The sequence below is a fragment of the Arabidopsis lyrata genome, assembly GCF_000004255.2.
Source record: "Arabidopsis lyrata subsp. lyrata unplaced genomic scaffold ARALYscaffold_1, whole genome shotgun sequence".
NCBI lineage: Eukaryota > Viridiplantae > Streptophyta > Magnoliopsida > Brassicales > Brassicaceae > Arabidopsis > Arabidopsis lyrata.
The window spans coordinates 16,573,379-16,592,528 of record NW_003302555.1 but is presented as its reverse complement, the minus strand read 5'-3'; the positions used below and the strand labels follow the sequence as shown (position 1 = coordinate 16,592,528).

At 32.7% G+C, this 19,150-nt stretch overlaps 2 protein-coding genes across 2 annotated transcripts in view; both read right to left on the bottom strand.

Moving 5' to 3' along the window:
* LOC9329897 (UPF0725 protein EMB2204) overlaps positions 1–16,400 on the bottom strand; it is a 16,843-nt gene extending 443 nt beyond the window's left edge. The window contains exons 1-6 of the mRNA XM_002891081.2: positions 16,221–16,400; positions 15,918–16,061; positions 15,654–15,843; positions 15,445–15,569; positions 15,248–15,334; positions 14,954–15,161 (exon numbers count right to left, since the gene is read on the bottom strand). Coding sequence (XP_002891127.1) covers positions 14,954–15,161; positions 15,248–15,334; positions 15,445–15,569; positions 15,654–15,843; positions 15,918–16,061; positions 16,221–16,343 — 877 coding nt within the window. The 5' untranslated portion in view covers positions 16,344–16,400. The remainder of the gene's footprint in view (positions 1–14,953; positions 15,162–15,247; positions 15,335–15,444; positions 15,570–15,653; positions 15,844–15,917; positions 16,062–16,220) is intronic.
* A 1,455-nt stretch (positions 16,401–17,855) lies between these two features.
* On the bottom strand, positions 17,856–19,095 carry LOC110224411. Its single transcript, XM_021010467.1, has 6 exons — positions 19,055–19,095; positions 18,779–19,022; positions 18,652–18,738; positions 18,377–18,497; positions 18,207–18,250; positions 17,856–18,115 (listed from the first exon to the last, which is right to left on the bottom strand). Exons 1-6 carry the CDS (start codon positions 19,093–19,095, stop codon positions 18,056–18,058), a joined length of 597 nt encoding a protein of 198 aa, XP_020866126.1. The 3' UTR covers positions 17,856–18,055.
* Positions 19,096–19,150: the final 55 nt, after the last annotated feature.

The window sequence follows — 19,150 nt, the reverse complement described above, 5'->3', positions numbered from 1 at the left end:
TGTCACTGATATGCAAAAAGAGAAAAAACTTACATCTGAAATCTCCCTATGGCGTGAACAAATGACAAGTTCCAAATACAGATAAATCCAATCAGTGTTTTGCAACTCTGATTCATTCACCTGCAAAAGCAGTTACCAAAAAACAGAAAAAACCCCTACTTAACTTATCATGAGCAAAGCAATACTGATGCCAACACAAGTGAAGTGGAACTAATTAATCTATTAATTACCACGTAAACCCATTTTCTGTCATTGAAAGCATCCTCTGGTGGCCACTCAGGCAAGCTACCTTTGTAGAAAGGTGGCACAGATGTGTCATCCTGAAGAGGTATGAAGGGCCGCCCCTTGGTGATCACTAGGCAACATTAATTAGCCAACAAGTGAGATTTCTTGAACTTGCGATGTAAAAATAAACAATTCACCACAAGTAAACTTTTACCTAGGGGTTTAGGTCTAGCAGTAGGGCATATGAAATCCAAACTGCCAAAACAATTATCATCAACTATAACCTGAAAGGTTTCCTGCAAACGGCTGGTTGGATCGAATGCAAGCAAAGTTATGTAGTATGAGGAAAGAAAATGCATATCCTTGTTAAATCTCTTTAGGCGATCGAGCTTCAAGTTTTTTCCCTGGCAGATCAAGAAAACAAGAAACTGTAACAGATATGTCAATAAAAGCACAAAGAGAGGAGGCTAGTTTTTACATTTAACATATTGTAAAGATGAAGCCCCGCCCTGGCATAAAGCTTGACCAAGGCAAGATAAGTATGCTTACGACACTCGTCACCTTCACAGTGGTAGGCTCTCAGCAAAAAAGAGCGACTGATACTACCATCAAAATCGAAATACTAACAGAAAAAATAATCAGTTAGTAATATGTAAACAAACCAGTTCTAATCTAACGATGGAAATCTACTAGTCATCTCCAACAAATCAAAACTATGATATAAATTCCAACACATCGTGATCAACCTCTAAACAATCAGAAGATGAAAGAAAAGAATTACATCTAATGTGTCCACTCGAGGCTTGTCGTAGTCCTCCGTATCACCACCCATTGGAAACGTCATATTCTCCTCCTCGTCAAGGTTGTTCGAAATTTCGGTAAAATCGATCAGCTCGGGATGCATTCCGATCGATTTAGGTTTATCTCGGCGATACATGTTATTTAGACCATGTCCAATGGAAGGCTTTTAAAGGGTTTTCAAAGAGAGTTCTTAAGGTAAGAAAGATTAATGTGTTGTCGGTTTGTGATTTAAATATTGTTTTAATGATTTTAAATGTTATGTAGAATCTGTTGTTATTAAATCAAAATTTTATTAAACTTTGTTAGAGTGTGGTGTTATTAGTTTTTGATTTGTAAAATTTTTTTGTAAAATATTAACAAATCTGGAGTTATTAAATTCAGAATCTTATAAAGTCAATAAGGAGGTGTTATTGGTTTGTGATTTAAATAGAATTTGTTGTTATTCAATCAAGATTTTTTTAAAGTTTGTTAAATTTTGGTGTTATTAATTTAAGATTTATAAAAAGTAATCTAAAATCTTCATATATTTGGAGTTATTGGATTCATACTTTTATAAAGTCATTAAAAATTTTGTGTTATTCAATTAAAACAAAAGAATCTATGATTGTTAATAAATTAAATTATTAGATTATTGGTTTATGACTTTCTACACTTTTCTTCACAAAATAAAATCACGAAAAGTATCATCAAAATAGAGAGATTGTTGGGGAAACTTTACAAGATTATGAAAAAACTAATCAACAAGATTATAGAAAACTCTCTAACAATAGTTTAGAATCTTTAATTTACTTTTTATTTTTTTTGTCAACAGCTTAAATTAGAGCTCAAAAGAGTCATTCTTGGGGAATGTTGTTTACATATGTGATATGAAGCGGTTCGGTACGAACTTGTCGAGCCAATTTATCCGCTTTTACATTTGCGCTACGAGGAATTAAAGATAAAGAAAAGCTTGAAAATTCTTCCTTGTCACTATGAAAGTCCTCCAGATAAACTGAAAAAGCCGGCCACTCGGTTGGAGAAGACACCATCTTCACCTAATCTGAACAGTCTGTAAAGAAAGCTACATCTTCGTTGTCAGCACCAATCATACACTTCATCGCCCAAAGAAGAGCTTCGACTTATGTATGTAGAGGGGATAGACTTCTACGGATGTTGGCAGCTCCCATGGTTGGCACCAATACCATCTTTCATTTATTTACTTTCTATGATTTTATCAAAATCAGCAAAATTCTTTGTGTTTTTCAACTAAATTAAAAGAATCTATGATTGTTAATGAATTAAATTATTGTATTATTGGTTTATGATTTTTTCCTTGTAAGTTATTATTGGTTTTTGATTTTATACATTATTCTTCACAAAATAAAATCATAAAAAATATCTTTAAAAAATAGAGATTGTTTGGGAAACTTTACCCGATTATGAAAAAACTAATCAACAAGATTATAGAAAATTTTCTATTAATCATTGAGAATCTTTCATTTATTTACTTTTTCTGTGCTCTTTCTTTGTATCTGAAAAGATTCATTTGTGTGGGTGGGCTTCACTTGGACTTTCCCAATCCAAATCTCATATCCTCCACCCCAGTCGACCAATAAAAATCTGCCACACGAAATTTTTATCTCTATTTAGAATATACGAATTTCTATGTGAATCTATCTATATATACATTTTTGGTACAAATCCATATTCAATTTCGTATTTATATTTTTAGTCCCTACAAAATCTATCTAACAAAAATATTATCCTAACCTAATTTTTACAAAAATACCTTAACTACTTTCTATTAATTACTAATTTCCTAAAATCTCTCTATTTAATTTAAACATAAATATATGATTATTTTTTCACTTTTGTTTGATCTTATATTTAAATTATTTTGAAATTTTTTAAAATATATATATTTAATAAAATATTAAAAAAAATTATGCATATGATATGGTTCAAATGTTTAGAAACGGACATATATAACTCAATCGATGAACCAAAAAATATGTATACAATATCCCACTTTGCTTAAAAAATTAGGGCTTGATTGGTTCTCCCACTAGCACCCTCCTAGCGGTTGCTAGCAGTCGGTTGCGGCTGCTAGCGGTTGGTACCAATCATAGAAACCGCTCCGTACCGCTTCAAACCGCTCGAAATCGCTGAATTTCAAAAGCTCATTCCCGCAAACGTTTGCGGTTGCGGGCGGTAGCGGTTGGATTTAAAGAAAAAAAAAAAATCAAACGTTAACTTTTAATTATTATAAAATATATTAATCTTATATATATCTTTCATCTTTGTATCATGTTCTCATCGGAAACCCTAATCAATATTCAAAAACCTTATTTTCTCAATGTCTTCCACCCAAACTGATGAAAATCAAGAACCAAACGTAAGTATCATATATCCTTTTATTCATTCATCACCTCGTGTGTAACTATTTGAATATTTTTCATGGCATCATTTTTTTCTTTTCATTAGGTATTGTTTTGCTTTTTGATTGAATATATGTTTCGATTTATTTTCTCGAATAGAAAATCACTTGCTTTTTGATTGAATTCAACGTTATTTACAGTTTATCCCATTACTTGATGCAATTTTTGGTATTAACCCAGCATAAAGTACTATCTTATTACAATTTTTTTTTATTTTTGAATAATTATTTAGTACTTTATTTATGGTTTTAATTATTAAGCATGTTCAATTTTTCTAATATTATCATAATATTATATTGGTGTTTTTATTTCTTTTTTTGTAATATTTTTTATTTAGTGGTCATTTTTTTATTTAATTGCTACCGCACCCGCTGGTTTACCAGTCATAAAACTCTCGCAAACGCATCCATTTTCAAACGCTAAACCAGTCGTTCAAAACGTTTGGTAACGCTTGAAACCACAACCGCCTGCTTCCGCAAACTACCGCAACCGTAACCGCTGCGTTTAAACCAGTCAGGCTCCTAGGCAATAGTTCAGAGTCATACTATTAAAAGGACCAAAATGATTCTAAATATCAATGAGCAGGAAACTTGATTTATCAAACGTCCATACTTGAAAGTGTTATCCAGTTTACTCGTGTTCTTTATTTTAAAGAATTGAAACTTTTAAAAAGTTTCTAAATATTATAAATATTTTAAAATTTATTAAAAGTTAAATATTATAATTATTTAAACTTTTTAAAAAGTGAAACTTATTTACGAATCTATGCCACTAGCATTTAATTTTGATGTCGACAATTACAATTAAAGAATAGAATTATAGATTTGCCGTTTAACAATCTTTCCAAAATCACTCCATATTATATGGGAAAATTGGAAATAAAGGATATCTACTTAAAAATTTGTCCATATATCTCTTTTTCTTGTAGATTGGTCAAATAGGTTTTTTTAAAAAATCAAAACCCAATTTTACCCTCATTTAACTCCCCCATTAGTTAAATCCTCCGAGATATTATTCTCCAAAACAATCAATTCAGTTTCAAAGATTTTTCACTTACCAATAATTCCCAAAATCTATCAATATTAACTCTACATTTGTTTCTCAAATATCGCCTCTGAGATTTCACATCTCATTTAATTACTACCAAATTAACATTTGCGATTATCCTAACATTAACTATTAAATGCTAACTACAATAATCATATAATATCAAAATCAAATCTTTCAATTCTTCATATGGTAAAAGGAAAATCGAGTTTAAATAGCAAATGGAAATTTGAGATGATATAGAAATCTTAGATAATTACGGGCATATTCCATAAATATATTCTTATTCCCACTCATTATTCGGAAATAGTGACTATTTTGAAAATATAATCAGTATGAATCATATTGTTCTGTTCTCGCTTAAGGTTTTTGCCTTTGGATCGAGATTCTATCTCTCGTCTTTATAGAACACTTATGAGTCATGTTCCATATATCTTGGATTCGACCTCCATGTACATGTAAGTTTGTTTATATCTTCACGTCTGTCGCAATAAAAAGAAGTGGGATGCGGTTGCATTCATTAAGCATCCCTCTCTCGGAAAAGGTTGTGGATGCTTGCATTGATGTAGGATGGAAGCTTTCACCTCCAAGATCAGACACTTCTCTATGTCTACTCCACACCCATCTCACAACTATTCCACTCCCAAGTCTGGTGACCGAGGATGATGACTATTGATGGGTTTGATTGCATGTTTGAAAAAATGGTCTTAAGACTATTCCACTCCTAAGATCAGACACTTCTCTATATTTAACACATTTGGTGTTCTAGTTTGAAATTATTTTCTATTGAACGAGTTGAGTTTTATCTGTGTTCATGATCATTTAACACATTCTAACATGAATTTTAATAACCATACAGTAAAATCTGAAAATAATAGTATAACTTAAGAAGCTACCGGTACCAAAACTTATTGTCACTACCGGTACCACAACTAGAGCTCTGATTTCTTTCAATTAGTTAATCCGTTTCTCTCTTATTTTTTCTTTTGGAAATATATATTGTAATCTTGCTTTTATTCTTTTTTTCGCTAAGGTAGGAAATGAATACTCTCTGTAATACCTCACTATTCAATTACTAATAAAATTTAAAAACTTAGAAAACAAACAAAAAACATACCATAGGAATCGATTACAAACCATCAACAACAACAAAAACAACAACAACAACAACAACAAAAAATGGTCTTAAGACTAAAGAGTACACTTAGAAATATGACAAATAACAAAAATCAAATTAGATATAGAAAAGGATTGGGTTCATAATCCTTGCCTTGGAGAGTTGCTGCTGCTACTAGCAGATTCATTCTAGTCGCAGGCATAACCCGCCCTCACTATAAATGGGCCGTAAGCAAAAATAATTTTCTTGTCCACTAATCTCTATACTATTAAAAGAGAAGTACAAATGAAAATGGGTCAGGTTAAAATCAGAAAATTGACCCGAAATTCTGAAATCGGATCTTTGAATTTTTTTTTGGAATATAAATTCGAATTAATAATGAAAAATGAAATATTTATGGAAATCAAATAAAATCTGATTGTACTTATGGCAACTAATTATAAAATCATATTCCGAACAATATTATACATTAATTACGTATAATAAATTTGTTCATATATTTTTGGAACTAATTTGATAACAATCAACGTTATTATCATTAATTTCGCTCATTTTAGCCAATTATCATTAATTGAAAGATATCTTACTTGCTTCTACAGATTTCTAGAAAATTTATCACACATAAGTAATACCCCATCTGTTTTATAAATTAAATAGATATTTTTATTTTGGTCGTGTACATTAAATAGATATAAAATCCATGTAACTAATTTTAATTTAATTAGATTAAATCGAAATTATGGTATTTTCATACTTATAGCTTACCAAAGAAGTTTAATTTTCAATTTATAAAGATTTATTGAATATGATTTTAGAATTATTCAACAAGATGATAAGTATTTATTAAATTTTGTGAATCATGAAAAATAATAACTAATTTTTAATCATTATATTTCATCTTTCAATCTCTCACCTAAGAAATAAGATATATATTCTATTATTCCTATGTCTAAACTTCATTTTGTTGTATGACTAAATAATATTCCCATTAGAGCTGTCAAAGCGAGTTGATTCATCCCGTTAAGCCCGTTTGCGATAGGCAAAAAATATTTTGACTTGTAGTTGTCGGTCCGCACGATCCGCGGGTAGCATATATGAAATACAAACCCGTCCCGCGAATGTATGCGGATTTGCGGGATTGCCCGTGGATTTTGTTTAAATAGTTTTAAAGTAACCAAAATTTAAAATAATACTAAAATAAATAAATAAATAAAAATACTATTATAGTTTGTTTAAATTACCACATGTTGAATAAATTATAATTTTATCCATAAATACTAACATGCGGGCTGATCCACCAATCTGCGGATGAAAACCGATTAAACCTATGACCCACTGCGAATTAATCCATGTGGCCCGCTTATTTGCATGTTTGATATATTTTCCCAAATCTACCCCATAGTAAGATGATTTGGGCTTGACCCGCGGTTTTTGACCTATTTTGACTGCTCTAATTCCTATGAATCGTCTAATTTTAGAATTTTAAAACAGAAAATTCTATTTTGTAAATCATAATTAATACGATGGGTTTATTTATAAAAAAATTTAACATTTTCTCTACAATTCGTTATTATGAATATTTATAAGTATACTACACGATTCGCTATACTAAAAACACAAAATATTAAACTTAACGTATGTAAACCAATATTCCCCCGCGGTGGACCGCGGGTCCGATCCTAATTGATGAATAAAAAAGAGTAAAAGATGAATGAAATGTGGGTCGGACCTAACAATCTTAGTCCTTTATCGAAGATATTAACCAACTCAGCTATTAAGATTCCTTTTAAAAATGAATAAAAAAGAGTAAAAGATGAATGAAATGTGGGTCGGACCTAACAATCTTAGGATTTCTGAGATTCTTTTATAAATAGCATAGGATATTCATGTGTGAGTCTTATCCTGAGAAAAGATCTTTATGGGTGATCAGACTATAACACATTTGGTTTCTTTTCTATTGAACGTTTCGAGTTTTTTGTGTGTTCATGATCCTTTAACTCTAACACATTCTTACATGAATTTGAATAACCATAGATGAAAATCTGAAAATACATGAAATCTTGAACTATGATATAAATAAATATAGTGGTTTGATGCTATATATAAGAAAAGAAATCATGTATCTAAAATTATTCAATAGTCAGAGGTCAATATATACTCCCCTTAAAGCTCTGTATAAATATATAGGTTTATTATGTTCATATATCTTATTCAATAGACAGTGGTTATTATTCTAGCTAGTTAGTAATAGTGATGATAACTCAAGGGAAAAGCCCATCTCAGCTGGTCCACCGCACACCAGATGACATGGCTTCCCTTGATGAGCCTTCTTGGGGTCTTACTATCAGCCACATTTCTTGCTCCCTGTGTTGTATTCGTCATCTTCGAATCTATCGATTTCTTGCTTGAAAACATCTGGAAAAGGATAAATGGAGAGTTAATATCGGAGATAAATGATACGAAAAATTTACACATATTCTAAAATATTACCTTTGTGGTGCTCTACATGATCCACTCCGAGATTTGCAGAAGAGCCACTGGATTCATCTTTAGGAGCAGAAGACAAAGGATATGTGGAACCCTCCATTCCAGTTTGGTTCTTGTATGTTGATCCTGCATGGGAGCTTCCAGCCATATTGTCCATTTCTGGGACAATAAAATTAGACAGTAGAGGCATAGGCTGCAGAGTTGGCCTAACGTAGCGTTTCATTTCATCATTGCCACCAACAATCATGTAACGGAGCGAAAGAGAAACGTAAGCGTAGCCCAAGTCTGCGGCAGTTTCACCGTTGCTCATCTTGCAAACGGCTACTACTTCATTACCTATTAATTCAACGCCGACAATGATTACTGCGTGATACCCTTCGAACTTGGAGCCTATTGATTTTGGACCATGGTAGATATTTCTTCCTGATTTCCATAGGTCACTGAAAACGATAAGGTCAGCACCTATGGGTTGAAGTGGAAGCTCTTTCAAAGCTGCCTCCAAAGTGTCCTCCAACGTACGTATCGACTTTACTTCGCCATGGCCCCTTGGTATAGGATCGCGTGAACGAGAGTCGGAAGAGCACTCAAACACACTGTTTATTTCTCTCGGAATTCCCTCTTTTTTAATGTGTTTCAATGCATCTTTAATCGAACATCTGTAGCAGAAATGTCCCGGTTCTGCTTTTTCATCCTTTCCAAGCCATCCTGGATGTACAAAACGGCAGAGGTAATGCGGACAGAGAGGATAATAGTCGTTTTCCCACTGGCGGAGAATCCTTTGAGCACTGACTAAGTCGGATGCTGCATAGGCCCAGCAGAGAAGGTGTTGTTTTTGGTCTCTAACAGGACCTACGATATCCTTCCATGAAGTGCTGGCCAAATCGGATCATACCTAGCCAAAAAGATTAATTAGCAAAAGAGTTAAGAAATTCTCAACATATGAAAGGTTCACATATCGATCGTTTAGACATTCGAAAATTGTATACCTTGATTTCTTCTGTTTCCCAACACAATACAGCTAGCTTTCCGTCATCATTGAGATAGTAAGGACTTTTTCGAGGCTTACTTGTAGCTTGTGTAAAACCCCATTTACCGATAAGGGATTCAACATATTGTTCGTCTATTTCACAGTATGCCTCAGCTTGTATTTGTTGGAGATTCACATCTGGAAGTTGGTTAAGAGCATCCGGCCTTGAGAGTATCTCCATCGTAGATTCCTGAAAACCCAAACCCAAAAAAAATTAATATATATACATGAATAAAGAACTGTAAAACAAAACAAAAGAACTAAAACAAATCCAAATTTCCAAGCATGACAAAATATAATTCAAAATAAAAATAGAATATAGATTTACATTTGTAACATGATTTTAGATATAATGGATCTTTGTTTCTCAGAAAAATTCAAAAAAATTTGGAAGTAAATAAAAAAAGAGTAAGATATATATAGACATGATCATATAATTTCCGGTTCAAACAAAGTAAAAGAAGAGGCTGAAGTAACGATATAGATTTTTCTTTCATATCAATAATGTAGACATGATTTTAGAAGCTTAAGTCCACACAGCTACCAAATAAGTGAGTACGAGAAGAAAAAAAAATCTTGACGTACGGAAAGACGAACAAAAACAAAATCTTAACTCGAGAATTTCGAGAGCTTACCATTCAAAGATCGAGAGTGGGATCGAAAATCCGAAGGTAATGAAGCCAAACTCGTGTAAATCGATGAACTAGTGAGAAAAGCTGCGTTTCTCTCCAATGGATGTTTTTAGAAAGAGAAGAGAATTATAAAGAGAAAGATGGGTTTCAGGCGCATTTTATAATGGTAACAGACGATGAAATCGGTTCAAATTTGAGGGACAATAAACCGGGTGTAAATCGGAATAAACCGGATATTGAAGGAATCATTGGTTTTTCTTTCCCAGAGACTTTCTTCATATAGGAATACGCGTTTCGCGTGGGTTTCATTTTTCCTAAACCATATATGTTGCCATTTTAGTTAAGACTTGAGAGATTGATGAACATATTAATTTACACAAACTCTCATCGATCTGAGTCATCTCCAACAGAACGATCATATTTGCTCACTCATCACCTATACTTTTTTCAAAAATGGTAATAAAGAAGATTGAAGCTAGATTCAAACACGTAACATACTTTTCTTTGCTCGAGTTAAGCTTTTTTTAATTTGTATAAGTTATACCATTCGAGTATATTTGTCTAACTGTGTTAAAGTGCCATTTTATTTAAGTGCTATATATCCGAGTTAACCCCTATTATAACATGAAAAATTGGGTAGCTGCATGATATATATTTATATAGGTAGCTCCATTCATCAAAGTTGAGGGACTTGCCCATGCATTGATATTTGTTTCATAACATTCACTTGTCAACACCATTTTATATTATTGTGTTTTCTCATTAATGTATAAAGAGTTATTTGATACGCTAGCTAGGCAGATTAAATTAATTTGGTCAAAAAACAAATTTGGTCTGCACATTTCTTTTTTGTCCTTTTAAATAATGTGAAGTTAATATTCGATATTCATTTTTACATATATATATATATATATATATATTTTGAACAACGAGTTACAATATATTCATATTGTTTTTTTCTTGTGTCACTTTCTAATATATAACCAAGTATGATTTCTTCAACACTAGAATTTGTTATGATCGAACATTTTTTATTTTTTTTTGTAATAATGAATTTAAAAAAGAATCAATTACGTAAGAGTTAATTGAGACACTAGGTGAAATCATTTTTGGCCTGCACAATTTCTTTACTAACATGAAAACTCACATGTGTACCACATTAACTACTTGAGTGGGTGAAATCAAAATTCAAACGCGTTGAAACTTTTTTTATATTTAGAAAGATTCTACAGAAAGAAGAAGTTAGATGGGATAGGTCAAAGTCATTAATGTAGTTGTCATCAAACTATCTACATATATATAGATAATACACCTTCCTTGAGAAGATTATAATCAAACCCACACAACATAAACTTTTTTTAACAGCATTAAAAGATGATTATAATAATTACAAAATTAGACAATAGCACAATATGGAGCCAAATGTGTTGAGTTGGACCAATTCTAAAGCTTTCATCGCAGCATTAAAAGACGAGGGTCAATATAAAAAAAAAAAAAAAAATGATATTTACCTTCTTTCAGGAACTCTCTATATAACTCTCAATTTTCTACTTCAATAGTACTTGATTAGTTGTACCTCTTTTAAATTGTGGAATGTGATACATTTTTTTAGATCATTCTGACGAGTAAAGGAACATTGCTTTCTCCCACTGAATCGCATGGAAATGACATGGACTGATTAATTGTCCTACCAGTTAGCAATCAACATCATCAACTTTATATTTCAGGCAAGCTTCAAACGTATTAAATATTATTAATTTGCATAGTCAATAAACTGACTATTATATTTTGTTCAATAAACAAGACAAGAGTAGATTTCAACGTTGGAGTATAATTAAGAACTCAACTAGTATATATCCCACACACACGTACTCTGTCGTATTTGTTCTTTGAACATGTTTTTGTTTTTTTTGTTTTTTAAGTTAACATTTTTTTGTTTTGTTTAGTTATACCTTAATTTCGTATAGAGAAATCTAATAAATGGATCAGACGACCGCTCATTAATCTTCTAACTAGAATTGACAATAATAACTAAAAAAAAATATAAAAAAAAATCAGGTCTGGTGAATTGTTCATCACAACTTCAAAAGTCACCAAAATGAGTTTTTTTTTTTCTTTTCTTTCTTCTGTTTCTTATTGTAATATGTATAAACTTGACTAGCGAGTATCATAAATTCCCAATCACTCAATTTACAAATTTTGGTCTTTTATCAAATAAATAAAAATGTTACAAATGTTAAGATTTTTCGAATCTTACTCCAAACCACCAAATCGTAAGAAAGACAAGTTACAACGTCTTTAACTTTAGTATAGTAGCGAAGTAATCGAGATAAAGTTTTACTCTTCAATAATACTGATTTAGTTATATAGTCTCTAATTGAAGTTTGGTCATGGATGCTGTAACGGTAATTTTACACTGTAGATTTATACATTTTTTTTCTTTAATCATATTGATAAGTAAAGGAATGTTGCTTTCTCCCACGGAATCGCATGTAAATGACACGGACTGATGATCCCACCAGTCAGCAGTCGATATCAACATATTAAGTATTAATTTGCGTAGTCAATAAGATGAAATTTATATTTTGGGCAATAAAGAAACATGAGTAGATCAAACGTGGAGTATAACTATCCCACACACAATTCACCTTCGTTTAAAAGAAACCAAAAAAAAAAAAAACATTTCTCTTAAAATTACAACATTGTATAATTTAGACGTACAAGTTTTGTTTTGGTCTAGTTAAATTTTAAAATTTTGTATAGAGTAAATATAACAAAAGTACAACATAAATCTAATCGGACATGTGTATTTGTTTTACCTTTCACGAGTTGGGTTGTTATAGACATATTAACATATCTGTAATTCAAACTAGACTCAACTCAGACCATATTACAAGCTATACGATGTTTGAATTAACCTAGCAATGATATAATCCTAGAAATCAAAACATTCAAGAAAGAAAGACATACTTGTAACTCCCACCGGTAAGAATTGATAAAACTTAAGGCTAGACAATCAGATGTAATTGATAAAACTTTAATTCATCACTATAACCGACTAAAGAAAGTAGTGCTAGTTAAGAAAATATTATAGAAAATTAGCAAAGAAAATGATTAAATAAATAAATTATCAGACTACTTTTAGACCTCCAAAGGCTGCCCCAAAGAAGCCACCATGGATTTATTTTTTAGGGTTTTAGGTTGACCAGTTTGAGATGTTTCTTGCGCAGGAAGCAACATGAATAACTTTTGGAGCTCAACTCTGATTGACACATCGCCAGTTCCTATGGCTTCTCCAACACAATCTCTATCTATATCCACCATGATTCTTGTCTCACGTGCTTATATCTGACCAGAAACTCACTCCTAAAACCCCCAACTCGAAACTGCCATTCTTCTCCTCTTTCTCGACTATTCTCAACACCACCTGCAGCTCCGATCTGCTGTTTCTCGGTTGAGGTGAACCACCATCCTGAATTCACCTTGGCTAGTTTCCGCTCTCATCGGTCCGTATTTTCCTCTCTTCTTTACTTGATCTCCTCTTCAAATCTAGTTATTCCTTCTTCCCTCTTCTGTTTGCTTGCTCCTTCCATGGACCAGACTTGTGTCTCTTTCTTACGAGTCCGATAACACAACGCATAACATAGCCATAAAAATCAACAAAACAATTACATGTTATATCATTTCACAATATTTATGCGTTCAACCTGTTCTGTGATCCCTTTCTGCTTTCAATTTTATGTTAAGCCTTGTTCACAGTACTATATTAGCAGGGGAATATGAGTATTTCTTGCATATAACTTAAGAAGCCACTGACCTTCCGAACTTATTGTCACTGCAACAGCTAGAGCTCTGATTTCTTGCGTTTGAGCCCTTACACAACCATTATAATCCCACTTCTAAGTAGATAAGGTTTCAAATCTTGTGAAGAATGAAGTGTACCACCAGCAAGCTTTATATTGAAGGTAACTTGGGGGGCAAGAATTAGAAAGTTGACATCGAGTATTATGTTAAAGGATCGTAAATTATACTACTTAACTTATGTAATTGTCATCTGTAAAATGCTAAAATTTAACATTTTTCGTATGAAGGATTCCAAAAATAAAAATAAAAGCTTGGCTAATTTTTGCTACACAAAAAAAAAAAAAGAAGGCTACGCAATTGAATGTTCTACACATGTCGTGGTATTAGAGCACAAACATATATTCGAACCATGGTCCTTTTACTTGTTCCCTTGATTTCTTAGATGGTCTAGTGTTTGTTTTCTCTGCCTATATGACAGCCAAATGAATTGACAGGTTTTTTTTTTTGTGGGAGTTAGCGAGAAGAGAGGAAGGTGTAGAGCTTGGATTTGAAATCCTATTCTTTTCTTCGGATGTGGTAACACTAGACTCGATAACTCAAAACTCTCTCTTATCCCTAGACTCTCATTGGGCTCTTCTTCTAAATCTCTTCTTTAATTTGGATTGGGCTGTAAAACAATTAGGTTCCACAATATATGTGGATCTTATGAAACATATTGAGATCACCCAATTAAAAATTGCAAATAATCAAGTTATCAACTGGTCTTATGTGTTTTTGCATTGATGAGCTAAGAGTTAAGGAAAGAATATCGTACGAGGAAGTGAACAGTAATATCACGTTTCAGCGAGAAAAACAGTGTCGGTGATATTTCAGTTGCATGGGTCACCATCAGTCATCACATCTCTAACACTTGCACTGTCATTTCGGAGCTCGTGTAAACGAATGGGTATATAAAAAGTTTTGTAAGCGAAGGTGATGAGATGTTAGAGATGAGATCTTGGTGGTGGTGGTGGTGGTGCAAATGAAGCTGAACGATGATTTGATGATTCAAGAAGACAACAAAAGACGACTTGACTAAACAAATGTTCAGAAGTAGGGGTTCATATAGGACTAGAATGGGAAATGAAAAAGGAAAACTAAAACGTCTAAAACCACTAAGAGGAATGTATATCATCATTCAGTTATCAATGCACATATGTATATGTTAATTACTGTATCCGAAGACAGCACACACACAAATCTACTTAAATAGTGTCCAACTCCAAATACACAAAATAATTTTTAGTCCATTAGTCGTTTATTATCAGGTCCACATTTTCACTAGATCTTGTCAACAACGCCTAAGCGAAAGCATTGCAAATGGATTTTGAGCTCTACATTCAACTCCAAATGTCACCCTTGAGATACAAGTATCCTTCACGCTCATTGATGACTCTTCTAACTATAACTTTGCGTTCAACATGTTCACCAGTCCTACCAATGGCCAAGCCCTTAAAAGTTATGTAGACAAATGCATGTTTGGCGTTGAGTCGCTCATTAGGCGGCTCCACTTCTTCACTAGTTTCTATCGCCACATTCACAATCTTCAACTTGGATAGATCGCCCTACAGCAGAGCAACACTTGTTAATTCTTATTATCAACAATGCCATTCAAGGTATGTCACTGATATGCAAAAGAGAAAAAACTTACATCTGAAATCTCCCTATGGCGTGAACAAATGACAAGTTCCAAATACAGATAAATCCAATCAGTGTTTTGCAACTCTGATTCATTCACCTGCAAAAGCAGTTACCAAAAAACAGAAAAAACCCCTACTTAACTTATCATGAGCAAAGCAATACTGATGCCAACACAAGTGAAGTGGAACTAATTAATCTATTAATTACCACGTAAACCCATTTTCTGTCATTGAAAGCATCCTCTGGTGGCCACTCAGGCAAGCTACCTTTGTAGAAAGGTGGCACAGATGTGTCATCCTGAAGAGGTATGAAGGGCCGCCCCTTGGTGATCACTAGGCAACATTAATTAGCCAACAAGTGAGATTTCTTGAACTTGCGATGTAAAAATAAACAATTCACCACAAGTAAACTTTTACCTAGGGGTTTAGGTCTAGCAGTAGGGCATATGAAATCCAAACTGCCAAAACAATTATCATCAACTATAACCTGAAAGGTTTCCTGCAAACGGCTGGTTGGATCGAATGCAAGCAAAGTTATGTAGTATGAGGAAAGAAAATGCATATCCTTGTTAAATCTCTTTAGGCGATCGAGCTTCAAGTTTTTTCCCTGGCAGATCAAGAAAACAAGAAACTGTAACAGATATGTCAATAAAAGCACAAAGAGAGGATGCTAGTTTTTACATTTAACATATTGTAAAGATGAAGCCCCGCCCTGGCATAAAGCTTGACCAAGGCAAGATAAGTATGCTTACGACACTCGTCACCTTCACAGTGGTAGGCTCTCAGCAAAAAAGAGCGACTGATACTACCATCAAAATCGAAATACTAACAGAAAAAATAATCAGTTAGTAATATGTAAACAAACCAGTTCTAATCTAACGATGGAAATCTACTAGTCATCTCCAACAAATCAAAACTATGATATAAATTCCAACACATCGTGATCAACCTCTAAACAATCAGAAGATGAAAGAAAAGAATTACATCTAATGTGTCCACTCGAGGCTTGTCGTAGTCCTCCGTATCACCACCCATTGGAAACGTCATATTCTCCTCCTCGTCAAGGTTGTTCGAAATTTCATTAAAATCGATCAGCTCGGGATGCATTCCGATCGATTTAGCTTTATCCTGGCCATACGTGTTATTTAGACCATGTCCAATGGAGGCTTTTAAAGGGTTTTCAAGAAGAGTTCTTAAGGTAAGAAAGATCAAGGTGTTTGTCGGTTTGTGATTTAAATATTATTTTAATGATTTTAAATGTTACGTAGAATCTGTTGTAATTAAATCAAAATTTTATTAATTTCTGTTAAAAGTATGGTGTTATTAGTTTTTGATTTGTAAAAAAATCTTGTAAAATATTGACAAATCTGGAGTTATTAAATTCAGAATCTTATAAAGTCAATAAAAGTTTTGTGTTATTCAATTAAAACAAAAGAATCTCTGATTGCTAATGAATTAAATTATTCTGTTATTGGTTTATGATTTTTTTTTGTAGTTTATGATTTTATACATTATTCTTCACAAAATAAAATCATTAAAAATATCTTTAAAAAGTAGAGATCGTTTGGGAAATTTTAACAAATAATGGAACAATTAATCAACAAGATTATAGAAAACATTCATTTATTTACTTTTTATGATTTTATTAAAGTCATCGAAATACTGTTTAAATCAAAAACCAATAACATTCCTTAAAAATAAATCAAAATAATTAATTATTGTTTGAACTTTCCTTAGAGCATGCACATAGGTGATATTTTATGAGTATCATTAACAATTTTTTAGTATTAATTTTAATGTTTGTTTATTTTTGAGATTTGTTATGATACTAGTACTAAATATGTTTCCATTGGTGAGACCGGTTTAAGTATCATAAAAAAAAATTGTTTGCAAAATCGAAAATAAATATATTAAAACATAGGATTACAAAAGGTAATATTACAATCCAAAATAACGTAGAATAAACTTAAGGAAAAAAAAACATAAAATTCAAAAAAACATAAAATAATATTAGAGCATCTCCAATGGTAGAAATGTTTGAGGGGCTCTTAACCATATTTAAAATTCAAATATTGCAAAAAAAAAAAAAAAATTTAGATACCCCTTATGAATTCTTATTTTTGATATACTTCAATGGTAGAATCTCTAATGAGGTTCTTTAAATTTAAATTTTTGAAATTTATGTGTTTTGGTTTATGTGTTTGTGTTTTGGTTTTGTAGAGAAAATTTGATCAAATCACTTGATTCAAGTTTATGTGTTTTGGTTTGTGTATTGGTTTTGTGGAGATATGCATATTGTTTTTTTTTTTTTTTTTTTTTTTTGAATAAAATGTTAAATTATATTCAAGAAAAAAAATATACTTGTTACATCAGCATTGTTTTTGAAAATATAAAAAACAGAAGATTAAGATTGAGCTTTGCTTTTGAAGAAACAGAGGTTATGAGAAAAAAACAGAGCACTCCACGTTAAGCTTGGACGGCGAACCATGCTTGTAAGGCTTGGTCGTAACGTCTATCGCCCAGTGATTTGATTGCCGAGAGTTGGTTGCGGACGTGCTTGTCAAGCCATCGGATGAGTGTGGTTGCAGGACGCGGATCGTCTCCATGGTGTCTTGCATATTGATTAAAAAAGATATGCATTTCTCTTGTTCTTCACACAAACATGAAACATGGCTATACACAGAACACTTGCATCTACAAAAAGTTGTGGTTCTGAAGCAAAATGAATACCAGTGACACAATGACAGAAGCAAAACGACATTTAAATGAAGAACAGAACACAAAAGAGTTAACAACAAGTTGCCATCTTCTTTTACTTGTCATCTTCTTTTACTTGTACTTGCCATCTTGTACTTGCATATAATTTTACTTGTCATCTCCTGCAAATGACATAAGCAAAACGATTTTAAAATGAAGAACAGAACAAAAACTCATTGAAGCAGAAAACAATAAACAGTCTCCTTCACCTACAAGTCCAGGCTTCATGGTTATCACAGATGTTCTCCTGCAAGAAGCTATATATTCGTATAAGGAAGCTTAATTGACCCTAAAATCTATCACTTTTGATTTAATACCCATATGTGCTATCCACCCACAATACCACAGACACGTTGTTAATTACAGCATCAATTATCACAAACCTGCAAATATTTTCTCTTTTGAGACCAATGTCTTGTCAAAGATGTTCCTAAATTCATCGTCGAAACCATCTTCCAATTCTGGTTGTTCCGGAACATACTCCACCACAACATCCTCTGAAACCTACGAATAAAAGCAATCGACAAAAGAAAATTGATCATAAACTCTAGAAATTAAACAGGGTAAAACTCCACAGAGAATGATACAAGAAAAAACCCTAGAAAATCACCAGGATCGTGAACAGATAGAGAGAGAGAGATCAGAACACAAAAATTACCTGTTTCTGGGGATCCCTTCTTCTACATCGAAGAAGGATCGTTTGTTGTTCTTCTTCTGCTTCCGCCTTCGGCAACGACAGAGTATCAGCGGAGGAGAGGAGAAATCGACGGAGGAGAGGAGAAATCGGCGGAGGAGAGGAGAAATCGACGGAGGAGAGTTCCAATCAAAAATCGGCGGAAGTTTTTAGGTTTTCTCCCGAGAGAGAGAGAAGAGTGGCAGAAATGTTTTTTTTTTTTCTCTGCTTTCAGCGAAAACGCTGAACCAATCAAATGTTGCCACGTCACCCGATACTCAGTATCAAAGGTATAAGTGGACTGATACGGATCAAGCCCAAATACTTGTTTTGATCTATTAAATATGTTTTTTGGGCTACTGATACTCAACAAAACTCACCTATGTACTGATCCATTAAATCAGAGCCTTTAGAAATCATAAGAACCATGACGTGTCATCGTGTGGTTGGCTAGGATTTTTTGACAAGCCAAAAAAAAGTGGGA

What these genes read in the sequence shown, in the direction of transcription:
- LOC110224411 (XM_021010467.1), bottom strand. Translation starts at nt 19,095, where the DNA reads ATGGTTCTTATGATTTCTAAAGGCTCTGATTTAATGGATCA. An exon ending in GATTTCTCCTCTCCTCCGCC is followed by an intron (nt 18,739 to 18,778) that starts GATTTCTCCTCT and finishes CTCTCCTCCGCT; the next exon opens with GATACTCTGTCGTTGCCGAA. An exon ending in AAAAGAGAAAATATTTGCAG is followed by an intron (nt 18,251 to 18,376) that starts GTTTGTGATAAT and finishes ACGAATATATAG; the next exon opens with CTTCTTGCAGGAGAACATCT.